A 14,600-nucleotide genomic window follows, 5' to 3' on the forward strand; every position below is an offset into this window, starting at 1 on the left:
ATTTGCCTAATAATTCTGCACTCCCTGTATAGAATTCACTTCATGTTTCATTCAGTTTATTTAACTGTACTTTGACACATTCATTGTAACATAATCCCTCCCTCCAGATGAATTCTTTCTTTTCCTTTTTAAAACTGTGTTTTTGTCAATCACAGTTTATTTAATGCAATTTCTTTTTATTAAATTACACGCTTTACAAGTCAGACATTCAGAGACTGGTGTGTGTCTTGCAGCCCCATCCTGCACCGCAGACACACACCAATGTCAGACTCTGTACAGGCTCTCAGTGACTCCTCCTATCAGAATCCCTTCAAAATTTTTATTATCTTATTTATTGGATGTGGTAAAATTCCCATTCATGAAACACTGTGTTATTTTCTGATCAACGTTAAGCATAATTTAGTAAAATTCACATATGAATTTCTTTCATGTAAAATCATGTATGATGGTCATCTGGTGACAGAGTTCTTATCTTCTCACATTCCTACTGTCACCACTAATCTACCAAGGCTGAAGCCCGATCATGTATGCGCACAAAATTCAGACATGCAAGCAGTCATTGTTACTACTTGAACATATTTCTCTTTTATGTATTGATCAAACTTATAATAATAATAATAATGGATTGGATTTATATAGCGCTTTTCAAGGCACCCAAAGCACTTTACAATGCCACTATTCATTCACTCTTCATAACTTTATGAAACCAGATATCAGAAAGAAGAACCATGCAGCCAATACAATTTTCAAGCTTGGCAGAGAAAACAACATTTTGGTTTTGACCATTGGAAACAGAGAAGCAGGATTGTTTCACAAGGCAGCAGAATGGGAAGAGAAAGACGCAGAAAGCCTTTTTTATTCCTGTGCCTTTGTTTTCTTACATGATAATTTGATTAGCAGTGAAAACAATGATATGCATGTTCAGTAGCTAACTTTGATTTTACATAAAACAGAGCAGTGTTTCACCAGCCCTTACAGGGTTTCTAATACTTCCTTATTTTCTGTTCCCTTGAGTACCATGGTCACCTCGAAGTAAAGCAGTTTGTATAGCTCTTTGAAGTTGCTGCTGTCCCAGGAAAGCTGGTTTTACCTGCTCGCCTCGATTGAAATCATCCCAGGGCAGGTTACAGACCTGTGTCGTCATGTTAATAAAAAGAGGAGGACGTTGAATTACAAGAGGAAATTAGACAAAAGAGAAATTGGATAAGGGGTGGAGATGAGGAAACGAGTGAGTCTGTGTTGAAAAACAGGTTGCTGTGTCATGATTACCCAACAGAGCAACACCTCACTGACGTGAGCCAGGATTTACACAAGAGGGGCTGCAGGAAGGCAAACTCAGGGTGAGACAGCAGTGCAGAGAAGAAAGAAAGGAGAGAAAAGTTTCGTGATGTCAAAGGGTAGACAGCCGGGCAGGAAAGTGAGACGTAAGTGAGAGAGATAAGAGAGAGGGAGGGCAGAGTGAAGGTTGGTGGGTGGGAGGAGAGAGAGATAGAGAGCACGGCCTGCCTGGCCTTTAGTCTTAACTCAGAGTTTTGTAACTTTCAGTCACAAAGACGGGGTGTCTGCAGTCACAGACAGAGCATTCATAAAGAGAAGAAGCGTGGTAGGCACTGTGTACAGAGATGACTGGAAGCTCTGCATCTGCTCACAGAGAAACTGCAGCAAATGGACACAAAGCTTCCTCAAACGGGACAGAACTCAAGCGTGAGGACGGAAAGGTAGAACTGGGGAAGAAGGTGACCCTGCTCCGAGGCATCTCCATCATCATTGGGACCATCATCGGAGCCGGGATCTTCATCTCACCAAAGGGAATCCTGAAGCACTCCGGAAGTGTGGGAGTGTCCCTGCTGGTGTGGATTGCCTGTGGCGTGCTGTCCCTCTTTGGTGAGTTGGAATATGAGCAGAGGAGTTCTGCTCTTGTAATATACTGGTGGAGCTTCAGAAAACTGTTTGTGGCTGTAGAGATTTAACAACAGACATAAAAAGAAGTCAGAAAAGTAACAAACAGAAGTCATTTGTTTTCTGTATAAAGTAAGATTAAAAAAGAAGAGATGTAACCATCACTGCCAAAAACACTGTCAGTATTGAAACCGTCGAGTAAGCTTCTTCTGTGCTAAAGCTGCTATTTTACAGTTCACTAATGCAAATATCAGAAGTGTAGTGATGATTTTAATATAAAGGCTCATCTCACAGCCACAAAAATCTGCTTCAAACCATGAGCTGAATGTTTCAGAGTAAAGTTTTATGGCAGCCATCAGGGCTGAACTCACTAACTTGGGTCTGATCTTCAAGTCTCAGTCAAACTTCAGTCTGCTTCACAGCATCGCTGTAAACATGGCTACACATACACAGTGACCTGATAACTCACTGTTGGAGACTGTAAAAGTCACACAGCATCAACACTTATAAAACTTTTTTCCTGCATGATTGCTGTGATTCTGCGACTTATTCTGAATATTCTCACACTTTGTGTCTCGCTCCAACAAATATGGACCTAACTATGCGTATTTGTAGCTTTGTCTTCAGCACCACAGTGGATTTCAAATCAAACAGTCAGGATGTGATTGAAATACAGAGTTTCAGTTTAATTGAAGGGTTTAACAAAAACATTGCACTGACTGTTTAGAAGTTACAGACATATTTATGCAGTTTCTAGAAATGTAAATGGACAAACTCATTTTACACATGAACATAACTCATTTGCTGTCAATGATGATCTCAAGTATTGAAACCCAAGGACCTTTACAGCAGCACTTCCGCCTGTTATCTGCATGTCCATGCCAAAATGTGGCCTCTGTCATGTTACACAGAGGATGTGCTATGCCTACAGGCTGTTTAGTCGGGTCAGAATCTGCAGTCTAATCCTGAATTCAGTTCTGACTGGTCAGAGTCTTATTGGGAACAAAAAGACTAAAAAAAACACTGGAGAAGAGCAGAATCTGTTGTTGAATACCCACAGCAGTGCAAGTCAAACAAAGGAGAGCTGAAGCTCCACTGCGGTCTTTGCCTAAAGCACATGCAGGCCAGAGGTCAACAGAGATGGACATGGGCGAACACAGACAAAACCTCTGCCCGGGGGCTCTCCTGGCTCCACCTTCAACAGTTGGGCAATTCTTCACTTCCTGGTTTTAATTGTGTGCACTAATGATTTCTCAATTCATTTTCAAATCTTTGAAAAAAAATGACAGATGTGCTCATGGGTTTGTTACCTTGTGCAATATGTGAATATACATAATTGCTTGGTTTCTTTGAGAAAGATAACACTTGAATTATGTAATTTTTCAGACTCTCAGTGAACTTAACAACCACCAGAACTTACGAGATGTATCAATTCTGATTTGATCATTAACCACAGGACATATTAGCCAATCATCCTGACATGTAATAATGAACACCACAACTATTGCATGACCTCCTTTGAGCGAGCCGGAAGTAAAAACGTCTTTTTAACATGAAGAAAGCTCCAGCAGAACTGGAGGGGGCGGGGGGGGGGGGGGTAGGTTGAGGGGAGGAACACAGGACAAATACATGCTGTGGGAGAGAGTCAGAGATTAATCCAGTCCCAATAAAGTTTAAGACCACCTGAGAACTGGCTAACAAAGTTCCAAGTAGAGCTTCAACATGCTACAGGAAGAAATGGAAGTGAAACAAAACTTTTTTCTAGGTTCTAGGTTCTTTATTATTTGTCACATGCATAGTTATACAAGTATAACACACAGTGAAATGTAGCCTGACACGCTCCTCGACATGTGCAAAAATGGGGGGGGGGGGGGGGGGGGGGTGTAGAGGAAGAACATTATATATATATATATATATATACACATATAGTATATACACTGGGTGAATGTGCAGTAGTAGCAGCAAGCAGGTGAATTCTGTACATTAATATGAATAGACATCTGACTATTTTACAGGATAGACAATATAAACATATTTAAAATTAAAGTAATTGAAATGTACATTGTGCCTTGGTTTAGTATCTGGAAGAGTCCTGTCTCAGTCAATTATAGATGATGTGAGAGGGTGGGTGTGTGTGTTTAGGGCACGGATGGCTTGGGGAGAGAAGCTCCTCTTGAGTCTCTCTGTCCTTGCCCGGAAGATGCGGAACCTTCTACCAGATTGCAGAAGTTGGAACAGTTTGTTGCCAGGATGGGACGGGTCCTTCAGTATCTGCGCTGCTCTAGTCCGGCATCTCCTGGTGTAGGTGTCCTGAAGCGGGGGGGGGAGCAATCCTGCAGCAGTGTTCTGCTGTACGGATCACTCTCTGGAGAGCTTTTTGGTCCTTCACACAGCTGTTCCCGAACCACGATGTCATGTTCTGTGTGAGGATGTTCTCCATAGCGCCTGTATAGAAAATCCTGAGGATCTTTGGAGAGACCCTGAACTTCCTCAGTTGTCGTAGGTGATACAGGCGCTGCCTAGCCTTTTTGGTCTGGACCTGAATGTGGGCAGCCCATGTCAGGTCTGAGGAGATGTGGACACCAAGATACTTGAAGGACTGCACCCTCTCCACTGGAGCTCCATTGATGATAATGGGCTTGTAGTCTCTGTGCTGACCCCTTCTGAAGTCCACCACAAGCTCCTTGGTCTTGCTGACGTTCAGCTGGAGGTGGTTGTCCTGGCACCATGATGCCAGATTCTTCACTTCATCCATGTAGGCCGCCTCATCGTTGTTGGAGATGGCACCCAACACCACTGTGTCGTCAGCAAACTTCACAATGGTGTTGGAGCCATGGGTGGCCACACAGTCTGAAGTGTAGAGGGAGTAGAGCAGTGGCGAGAGGACACATCCCTGAGGTGCTCCTGTGTTGATGGTGATGCTGTTGGAGAAGCACCTGCCCACCCTCACCACCTGAGTTCTGCCAGTGAGGAAGTCCAACACCCATGCACACAGACGGCTGTTAAGTCCCAGATCCCTCAGCTTTGTGAACAGTCTGCAGGGCACTATTGTGTTAAACGCTGAATGGTAAATGGTAAATGGACTGGTTCTTATATAGCGCTTTTCCACTCTTCTGAGCACTCAAAGCGCTTTACACAACTTGTGCATTCACCCATTCACACCCATTTGCACAAGCACAACTGACATTCACACACATTCATACTCCGATGAATGCATCGGAGAGCAATTTCGGGTTAGTATCTTACCCAAGGATATTTGGCATGCAGACTAGGGCAAGCCGGGAATCGAACCACCAACCTTCCGATCAGTAGATGACCTGCTCTACCACCTGAGCTACAGCCACCCCAGCTGAACTGTAATCAACAAACAGCATTCGCACATAGTTACCCTGTTTCTTGTCCACGTGGCTGAGAGTGGTGTGTAGGACGTGGGCGATGGCATCCTCTGTGGATCTGTTGGATCTGTAGGTGAACTGCAGCGGATCTGTAGGCGAACTGCAGCGGATCTGTGGTGTCTGGGATGGAGGAGGAGATGATGTTCTTCAGCAGCCTCTCAAACACCTTCATTACTACCGAGGTCAGTGCAACTGGCCGGTAATCGTTCAGGGATGAGGGTTTGCTGTTCTTGGGCACAGGGATGATGGTGGATCTTTTGAAGCATGTGGGGACCACAGACTTCGCCAGGGACTCGTTGAAGATGTAAGTGAACACACTTGCTAGCTGGTCAGCACAGCAGCGCAGCAGACGGCCGGTGATGCCGTCTGGCCCCGCCGCTTTCCTTGTGTTCACTCTCCTCAGCGCCGCTCGGACGTCATGCTCCGCGATGCTGGTCACCGGTCTCTCGCTGATGACGTCACTGTCCTCGGTAGTCAGGCGGTAGATAGCATTAGCCGCCTGGCTAACCTCAAAACGGGCAGAGTCGGCGTTGATCGGCGCAGTGTCCCTGGCTTTGTAGTCCGTAATTGTCATGGTTGGCTGTGTGGCAGGCAGGCAAGCAGGAGTGGTGGATCCAAAATGCAGGACTCAGACACAGAAGTTCAACTTAAAGCGCAGCTTTATTGCTGGAAAACCTCTTACTAACTAAACTCACCAAAAGACAAACAAAAACGCTGGTGGACTAAAACACTGAAGCAGAATACTGAACTGGAACTAGAGCTAGAGCTGGAAACAAAACACTGGTAACACGGAGGCAAAACACACACAGCTTGTTGAGGGTACGACGCAACACTGACACAGAGAAACACAGGGTCTAAATACACTGGGAAGTAACGAGGAGAATGAGACACAGAAGGAGAGCACAGCTGGGGGAAATTAGAACTGACGAGACAAGCAAAGCAGGACACATTCACATAAGTCACGGACCTTCAAAGTAAAACAGGAAGGATCACACAGAGACGCGAACTTGACACAGTGGAGACTGCAACTAAGAAACACAGACATAAACCATAAGGCAGAGGACTCTAAGAACCGAGAGACACAGAGGGGAACTCAAACATGCAGACACAGACTTACACAGAACAGAGGGGACATAGAGAAACATGAAGGGCAAGGGATCGAAACTAGAAACCATAGAAACTCACACAAGTACAATAATACAAAAATTACAAAGAACTGAAACGCTGGGTCAGGAGACCCAGGACCCTGACAGTAATGGTGCGTAGTCCGTGCCACATACTCCGTGTGTCGCCCTGGTGGAAGCGGGACTCCACACGTTCCCGGTACCTGCGTTTGGCATCTCTCACCGCGCGCCGCACGCCGTATGAGGCCGCTTTGTAGGCGCTCATATCGCCAGTGGCGAGACCCGCGTTGTAGGAGGCGGTCCTGGCGTTTATAGCAGTGCGGATCGATCTGTCCATCCACGGTTTCTGGTTTGGGAATGTGGTGACTCTGGCAGTGGGGATAATCTCCTCCGCTAGCATATTGACGAAGCATACTGCTACTTCCGTAAATTCGTTGATGTCGACTGCGCATACTCTGAACATGTCCCAGTCTACGTCGTTGAGTGCGTCCTGTAGCGTAGCTTCTGATTGGGCAGTCCACCGTTGTACCTCCCTCGTGGTCACGCCTTCCCTCCGTATGCTTTGTTTATACTGGGGAATGAGGAAGATGGCGTTGTGGTCAGACTTCCCAAAAGCCGGGTGTGAGACAGCTTTGTAGCCCTGCTTGTATGGCGTGTAGCAGTGATCCAAAATCCGATCCCCTCTCGTTGGACACGAGACATGCTGGTAAAAGTTTGGCATGACTTGTCTGAGGTTCGCTTTGTTAAAGTCTCCTGCTACAATGAGGGCTGTGCCCGGGTCCTTGTTTTGAAGCGAGCTCAGCACATCATGTAATTCGGACAAAGCCATACCTGTGTCCGCTTGGGGTGGGATGTAGACCGCCGTGGCGATGACTGAGGTGAACTCACGGGGCAGATAGAAAGGGCGGCACTTAATGCTCAGGAACTCCAGATGTGGCGAGCAGCCGCTGGAGAGAGTAGAAATGCTCCTGGCATCACACCACTTTCTGTTTACCATGAAACACACTCCTCCACCTTTGGTTTTGTTCGACTCTGCCGTTCTGTCCACGCGGAGCACAAAGAATGAATCCGACAAAGTTACGGCCTGGTCCGGCACGGTGGGGGACAGCCATGTCTCCGTGAAGCACAGAATGTTGCAGTCCCTCATGTCACGTTGGAAGGTGACCCTTGCTCTTAGGTCATCGAGCTTGTTCTCCATGGATTGTACATTGGCCAGTAGGATACTGGGCAGTGGTGCGCGATGCGCCTGCTGTCTCAGTCTGTTCCTAATACCAGCGCGTTTTCCCCGGCGCTTTTTTGTTCTGTGCCTCGGATGAGCGGCCCGTCCTTTGTTGTTCTCTGCGCCGCGTAGAATCTCTGGCGGCCAGGAAGGGTCAGGTTTAAAAGTGTCCAAGATTAGATGTGCAACCTTGGCACCGATGTTTACAAGTGATCCGCTGTCGTATACTATAAGACTAGAGGATTTTGGGATGTAAACCAGAGCAAAAAATAAGTAAAAAACAAGAAAAGTGGATAGTCGGAGCGGAGCGGTCAGGAAGGCGTCTGGACGTGGCCGCGCCATCTTGGAACATCAGTGATTCTTGAGATAAGGGACAAAACATGTCCAGCAGATAAAACCCAATTTTGTGGTTAAAAATATGCATACAAGTGTTACCCAACTGCCTAAAAGACAAACCATGTCATGGCTCGCTGTGTGGCAGGCAGGATGAGGACCCAAAATGCAAACTCACGGACTCAGGGGATAAACTCAAAATCACAGCTTTAATGCTGGAAGGCAGATCACAGAAAATACAAAACTTAAACTGGGAACCATAAACTAACACTCGCAGAGAGACACAGGGAAATCCACTTAGCATGAGGGAGAACGCGACACAGAACTGAGGGAGACGCGGACATAAATACACAGAGGGTTAACGAGGGAAGTGGGAACACACGGGGACACGGCTGACACAGATAACCATAACGAGACAGGGCGGGGTGAACGTAACATGACGTATACAGGCGCGAGAGGCACAAAGTAACACAGGAAGTGCACGGGGGTTCAGACCGGAGGAGAGAGAGAGCACAGGGAGAACATAGACATAACGGGCAGGGGAAACAGGGAATAAACACAAAGAGGGACGAGGGCTCATGAATACACAGAGGGGCACACAGGGGGTAAGAGTCACGAAGGGAAAACACTTAGGGAACAACACAACAGGGCAACTCAGGAAACATGGCCTAAATAAGGAACGAAATACAAAAATACAGGAAACTAAGAATACTGGGCCAACATGGCGACGGCATGGGTGGAGACACGAAGGCTGCAGCTGGCGGCGGCGTGGAAGCTGGGGACGGGGACTCCGAGGCTGCAGCTGATGGAGCAGCTGGTGGCTGGACGGGCTCCTCGGGCCCCCCAGTTGACGAGGAAGGTTGCTGAACAGGTCCCTCGGACCCTCCAGCGGAGACAGGCGGCTGAACGGGCCCCTCGGACCCTCCAGCGGAGACAGGCGGCTGAACGGGCCCCTCGGACCCTCCAGCGGAGACGAGGAGGTGCTGGCTAGGCTGAGCAGAGCCGCCAGCAGAGACGAAGAGCGGCTGGAGGCGTTCCCCTGAACCCCCAGCGGAGACGAGGAGGTGCTGGCCGGGCTGACCAGAGCCGCCAGCGGAGACGAAAAACAGCTGTCGGACGGGACCCTCGGACCCTCCAGCTGACGTGACGTGAAGCGGTGGTGTCGCCGCAGGGTGCCAGATAGGCACACCCGGGAGTTCAACAGCAGATGCAGGACAAACAGTTATGGAGGCCCCTGGCTGGACTAGGAGCTGAGGAAACACAGGCTGCTGAGGCACAATCCCAGAGAGAGAAAGAGCGGGTGAAAAACATGCTATAGGGCTTAATATCTTGGCACAAAAGACCATGAAATGAGCAGTGGTAGTGACCACCAGTTCTGAGCCAGCAATCATTAGGTTCCCAGAGTCTGCATCAGTCTAAAGCGGCTCACAGGTTACTGGCCCAGTCTCAGTAATCCTAGGAGAGGTCAACATAAGCTGGTTGGACTTAACCGATGGTAGTGTGCGGCTCAGAGGAGCTGGTTCAACCATACAGAAAACAAGAATTGCCACTCGATCCACAAAAACAAGGCTTAGATCATCAGGAGCTGACTCCTGGAAAAACAGTAAATACACAGGTATGGACCTAACCAATGGCACCGTGGTAGCATGACTGTGGTGTGTTGGATGAATGTGTTTGTTGGAACCCGCACCCGCAGTGATCTGTGGCTTCAGAGTGATAACTATATTGAGTGGAGAGACAGATACAGGTAAAACGGTACGTAAACCATTAACTGAAGCAGGTGACACTTCAGGCTGAGAGTGAGTGGTTACACCATTGTTCAAGGCCAAAATCCTATCTAGTGATGAGTTCACAGAGGCAGGAGAAAATGGTGTCACGTTAACCCTGATCTCAGCCTCCATCTCCTGAGTGGAGGTAATGGTGCTGGAGCAAAACAGTTCAAAATCACCTTGTTTATTACCTCCAGGAAGACAGAAGTCATGTCAGGATAACTAGTTATGTTTTCGTTACCTTCATTCAGAGACTGGTGGAGGAGCAGGGCTCATGAATACACTTAGGGAACAACACAACAGGGCAACTCAGGAAACATGGCCTAAAAAAGGAATACAAAAATACAGGAAACTAAGAATACTGGGCCAACATGGGCCAGGACCATGACAAACCAAGGCAATGTTTATACAACAAAACTACAATTTTGCATTTTTTATAAATATATATTTATTTTAAATGGTACAATTCATTACCAGTACCTTAAAAATCCATTGTCCAGAAGCAGGTGTGATAATATTACAATACAGAAAAAAAAATTAAAAGTAATGTAAAATTTAACATCATGGCTCTCATCACAAAGTATTTAAGTCAATACCTTATATAATATCAAAATATGCAATTGAAAATTTATTTTTAAATATTTTTTAAGTGATTAAAATCGTGTCCAGAGTTTTTGTCAACACCATCAGATTTTTTTAAAAGTACAAAAAAATCAGGAATTATTGTGGGCAGCTTACACTCTGAGGACCCCTTTACCACTTCCTGTTTGATACACATGCCATGAGGTCACTGCTGTGATAATTTGTTTGTTTTTATTTCATTTATTGCACACCTTTCTGATAAAACTCTGTGTCACAACCATAGTGCGTCAACACCAAAGTCGATGAAATGCAAGATTTAAATTTTTTTTCTTGTAAAAAGAGCCTCATTTAGGTAGATTGTAGAGGCCATAAGCAGCTGATGAAAAACAAGATGGCTTCTGTCAGATAAACATGTGTTATGAGAGAAAGTCGGTGATGTCAACACCATCAGGATTTTGGTCTGACGGTGTTGACCCTTTTTCTAATGGTGTTGACAAATGCCACAAAAGTGTGCTATTCATCAATTATATTATCAATTATAAGTTATTTTTTACTAATATTTCAGATATATTACCTCCTGTGTATTTTACTGATATTTCTGCTTCACAAATGTGTCAAATATTATCAAATTTGTATTATCTTGAATCTCATTGTTTATGTATACATTATTGATCCTGTAGGAAAATGCTTAGTCCTCTGCATTTAACCAATTCACTCAGTGATGCAGTGGGCAGCTACCAATGCACAGTGTTGGGGAGTAACGGAATACATGTACCGCCGTTACGTATTTAAAATACAAAATATGAGTAACTGTATTCCGTTACAGTTACCGTTTAAAAAGGTGGTATTCAGAATACAGTTACTTTGTTGAAATAAATGGATTACACTGCGGTACTTTCCTGTTCCATTTTGTCGCGGGTCAGGACTGTTTGGGTTTTGTTTGACAGCTACGTTCTGTTGTTCCAGGCGGCAGGGTTACGGTTGCCATGGTTACAGGGCGACGCTCTCTCTCTCTCTGCGACTGTGTGTTTCCTGGGTGAGAGAGCGCCTTTTCGTTGTTGTTGTTGTTGTGCTAAGCTAACAGGCAGAATGCTACAAGCATAGCTCTAAAGAATGTAGCATCATGGGCAGTGTAGTCCGTGCTGCAGGGAGAATGGACTGCCATACACGTTATGGGTCTGTGAGCGCGAGGAGGGAGAAAAAGGGGAGTGGAAAGGTACGAGTTGTCATCGAGGAAAAACGGGAGCTGGAAGCATGTAAATATAATAATAACCACTTCAGCCAAGAAGAGTGCCTGACGAGCCCAGTTGTAAGTAAGCTATTAAGACTCGACTGTACACTGTGTTCGTGTTTTCCTCCGAAAACAATAAGTTCCGTTGGAGCAGTCTTTCAACGCCTCTCTCTGTCTCTCGCAAGAAAAGTTGACCCACACAACAAAGTAAAGCTATTTTTCGGCTACGAGCCGACAGGGACCCCGCCGTATTAGTCAGAGGACCCTTTACTACAGTTCGGAGTCGCGGACCTTCAGTAATAGTAATAAATCACACAGCAATAGTACATTCACGTTGTTGTAAAAAGCATGATAATATATTAAGTAATCCAAAGTATTCAGAATACGTTACTGTCATTGAGTAACGTAACGGAATACATTACAGAATACATTTTGGGGCATGTATTCTGTATTCTGCAATGGAATACATTTTAAAAGTAACCTTCCCAACACTGCCAATGCAGGATAGCCGCTGTTCGTTGTATTTGAACGCCCAACCTTTCAATCATGTGGCATCTACTGAGCTAGCTGTGCCCGAGAGCTGTTCTTTAAGTGATGATGGATGAATCCTGCTTCCGGGCCCAAACTACTGTGTTTATTAAGCCTGTTGTGCTGTTAAAATGTTTTAATGCTTTTATCTTGTTCTATTACATCTGAACAAGCCCCTAAAAGCAGCCAGTGATCACTGTCAGCCTAACCATCGCGAACCCTCACGTTAACTTTTATCAAGTGGAAAAAAGTTAGCGTTCATCCTCCAGCTTCACTGTGTTTATGTTATGCTAAGATAGCTGTGTCGCTAGCGATCACATAGCACATCATTATATACCAGCTAGCCCAACTTCAGTAACCTGACAATAGTCACTGCAGTTTAGTTTTCTGTCTCCATTTATGTTGGAAGTGATAGCAGAGCTGGTGTATCATGTTCAGGTGGAAACAAGCAATCTAACTTTAACTCTGTTAAATTTCATATATTCTGTCTTCATGGATACCTGGATGTTACACCTGGTAGAGCCACACTGATCATTTTATTAAAGATGAAAGAATTTAGAGAGTTTGTATCTCTCAGTGATGCCGCAGAGTTCCTTTGACTTTGGGATCTGCAGCGGAGTTTGGACCTGGAAACAGCTAATGACATCAAACTTAATGGCTGGATAGCATTTCTATTGCTTAATGCATAATTGTGTTATGAATATTCATCCTTAATCTGTGAAAAAGCATAAGGTTCAGAAAAATGATAGTGATTACAAAATGGTACATTTCAGGCTAAAATAGCAAAGGGGAAGCTGTCAGTAGAGGAACGAAAGAGAAGGAACAGGGATGATCAAAAAAGAAGGAGAGAAAACATTAACAGCCAGCCTGAGTTGAAGAAAGAGTTTCTCATAAAGGGAAAGATGGACAAATAGAGTGAAAGAGGGAAAAATAAAGAACATCAGTGATCTGAAAGGAAGAGAAAAAAGTCAGAAGACAAGGTTTTGGAAACAAGCACAGAGGGGCCACCGTAAATATACTTTTATTTATTCACTCCACATAGCAATGTTTGGTTTCTTCCTGAATACTATCGTTGTTTATATTTACTGCGGGAAGAAATGGTAAAAACTGTGTTTTATAAGGAAAATGCTCAAAAACGCTCTCCGCCTGTGAACAAGAACAAAACCCAAAGAAACCCCAGCCTTTCCTGTTGGTCGAAAAATGTACCATGTCGACCAATAGAAAAATGATATGGCAACATGGCATTTAGTTGTTTAGGAAGGGGGAAGTTGTAGGAGTGACAGCGGTGTTTTGAGATGTGAGAGATTTGCGACGTTTAGCGCAAATCTTGTGTAGTTAGTGTGTAGTGTAGTCAATAGTTTTGTTGTGTGTGTCAGAACAATGAGGCGACTGCTGAATGTTACAGGTGTTACAGCAGTGATACATCTCCTGTTGTCAGGCCTGCAGGTATCAGGCTGTTGTTCTCCTTCATCTCATAGTGGACAGAAATTATTTTTGCAGTGACACAAATAATTTGTGTGGCATCAGATTTGATGCAGAACAGCTGATTGTTCTGTAACTAGTGTGAAATGTTTATTTAAAAACATCTTGGCTGCATTTTTAGGTAAACAGCTGCAAAAAACTTTGTTGTTTGCATAACTCAGTTACTTTTTTGAAGAAGTAACTATAATTAATTGCCCAACATTGGTCATTATTTACTGTATTTTGCAGACAGAGAGTTACAGACTCTCTCCCAGACCACAGACTCATAATACAAGTCAGAGCTTTATAGAAAAAAAAAAAGAAAGTTGTGTTTTCAAAATTGGAGTTCAAGTTATTTTCCTTCCAATAGTGTTAACATCCTACACAGGTCAGGAAAAAGATTTTTTTTTAAATTTTCGTTGTAAGTGGGCTAAAGCAGTTAATTAAAAGTAGTCTAACATAAATGCTGTAATTTGATTACTTTAATAAACCATGTAACTTAGATGGATTTGATGCTGGCGTGACCACAGCGGACACGTCTGCTGTTGCTCACAGTGGTCCAAGGGACCGCTCAGAGAGTTTGTGTGTTCGCTCCGACACATGAACAATTAGAGGGAACATTGGCTGTAACTAAGTTTAAGAATATAATCCACCCACTGTTATCATCTTCAATGCCCTGTACCAACACAGAGCAGAGCAGCTATCTGAATACTACTCCAACAGAGGTCGATCATCTTGTTAATAATATCACCTCCTCACTACGTACGACTCTGGATACTGTAGCTCCTGTGAAAACTAAGGTCTCTAATCAGAAGTACCTGACTCCGTGGTATATTTCTCAAACACGTACCCTAAAGCAGATGACTCGTAATCTGGAGAGGAAATGGCGTGTCACAAATCTAGAGGATCATCATTTAGCCTGGAGAAATAGTTTGCTGCTTTATAAGTAAGCCCTCCGCAAAGCCAGAACATCTTACTATTCATCACTGATTGAAGAAAATCAGAATAACCCCAGGTTTCTCTTCAGCTCTGTAGCCAGGCTGACAAACAATCAGAGCT

The 14,600-nt window shown here is 44.7% G+C and overlaps 1 protein-coding gene across 3 annotated transcripts in view; it reads left to right on the top strand.

Moving 5' to 3' along the window:
* Nucleotides 1-1,241: 1,241 nt before the first annotated feature.
* slc7a11 (solute carrier family 7 member 11) overlaps nt 1,242-14,600 on the top strand; it is a 51,737-nt gene continuing 38,378 nt past the window's right edge. The window contains exon 1 of one of the 3 annotated variants that reach the window (XM_082552875.1): nt 1,242-1,884. In XM_082552875.1, coding sequence (XP_082409001.1) covers nt 1,623-1,884 — 262 coding nt within the window. In that variant the 5' untranslated portion in view covers nt 1,242-1,622. The remainder of the gene's footprint in view (nt 1,885-14,600) is intronic. The other 2 variants (XM_082552874.1, XM_082552873.1) reach the window with 2 other exon arrangements.

The sequence above is a fragment of the Aulonocara stuartgranti genome (genome assembly GCF_965226115.1).
Source record: "Aulonocara stuartgranti genome assembly, chromosome: 2".
Taxonomy (NCBI): domain Eukaryota; kingdom Metazoa; phylum Chordata; class Actinopteri; order Cichliformes; family Cichlidae; genus Aulonocara; species Aulonocara stuartgranti.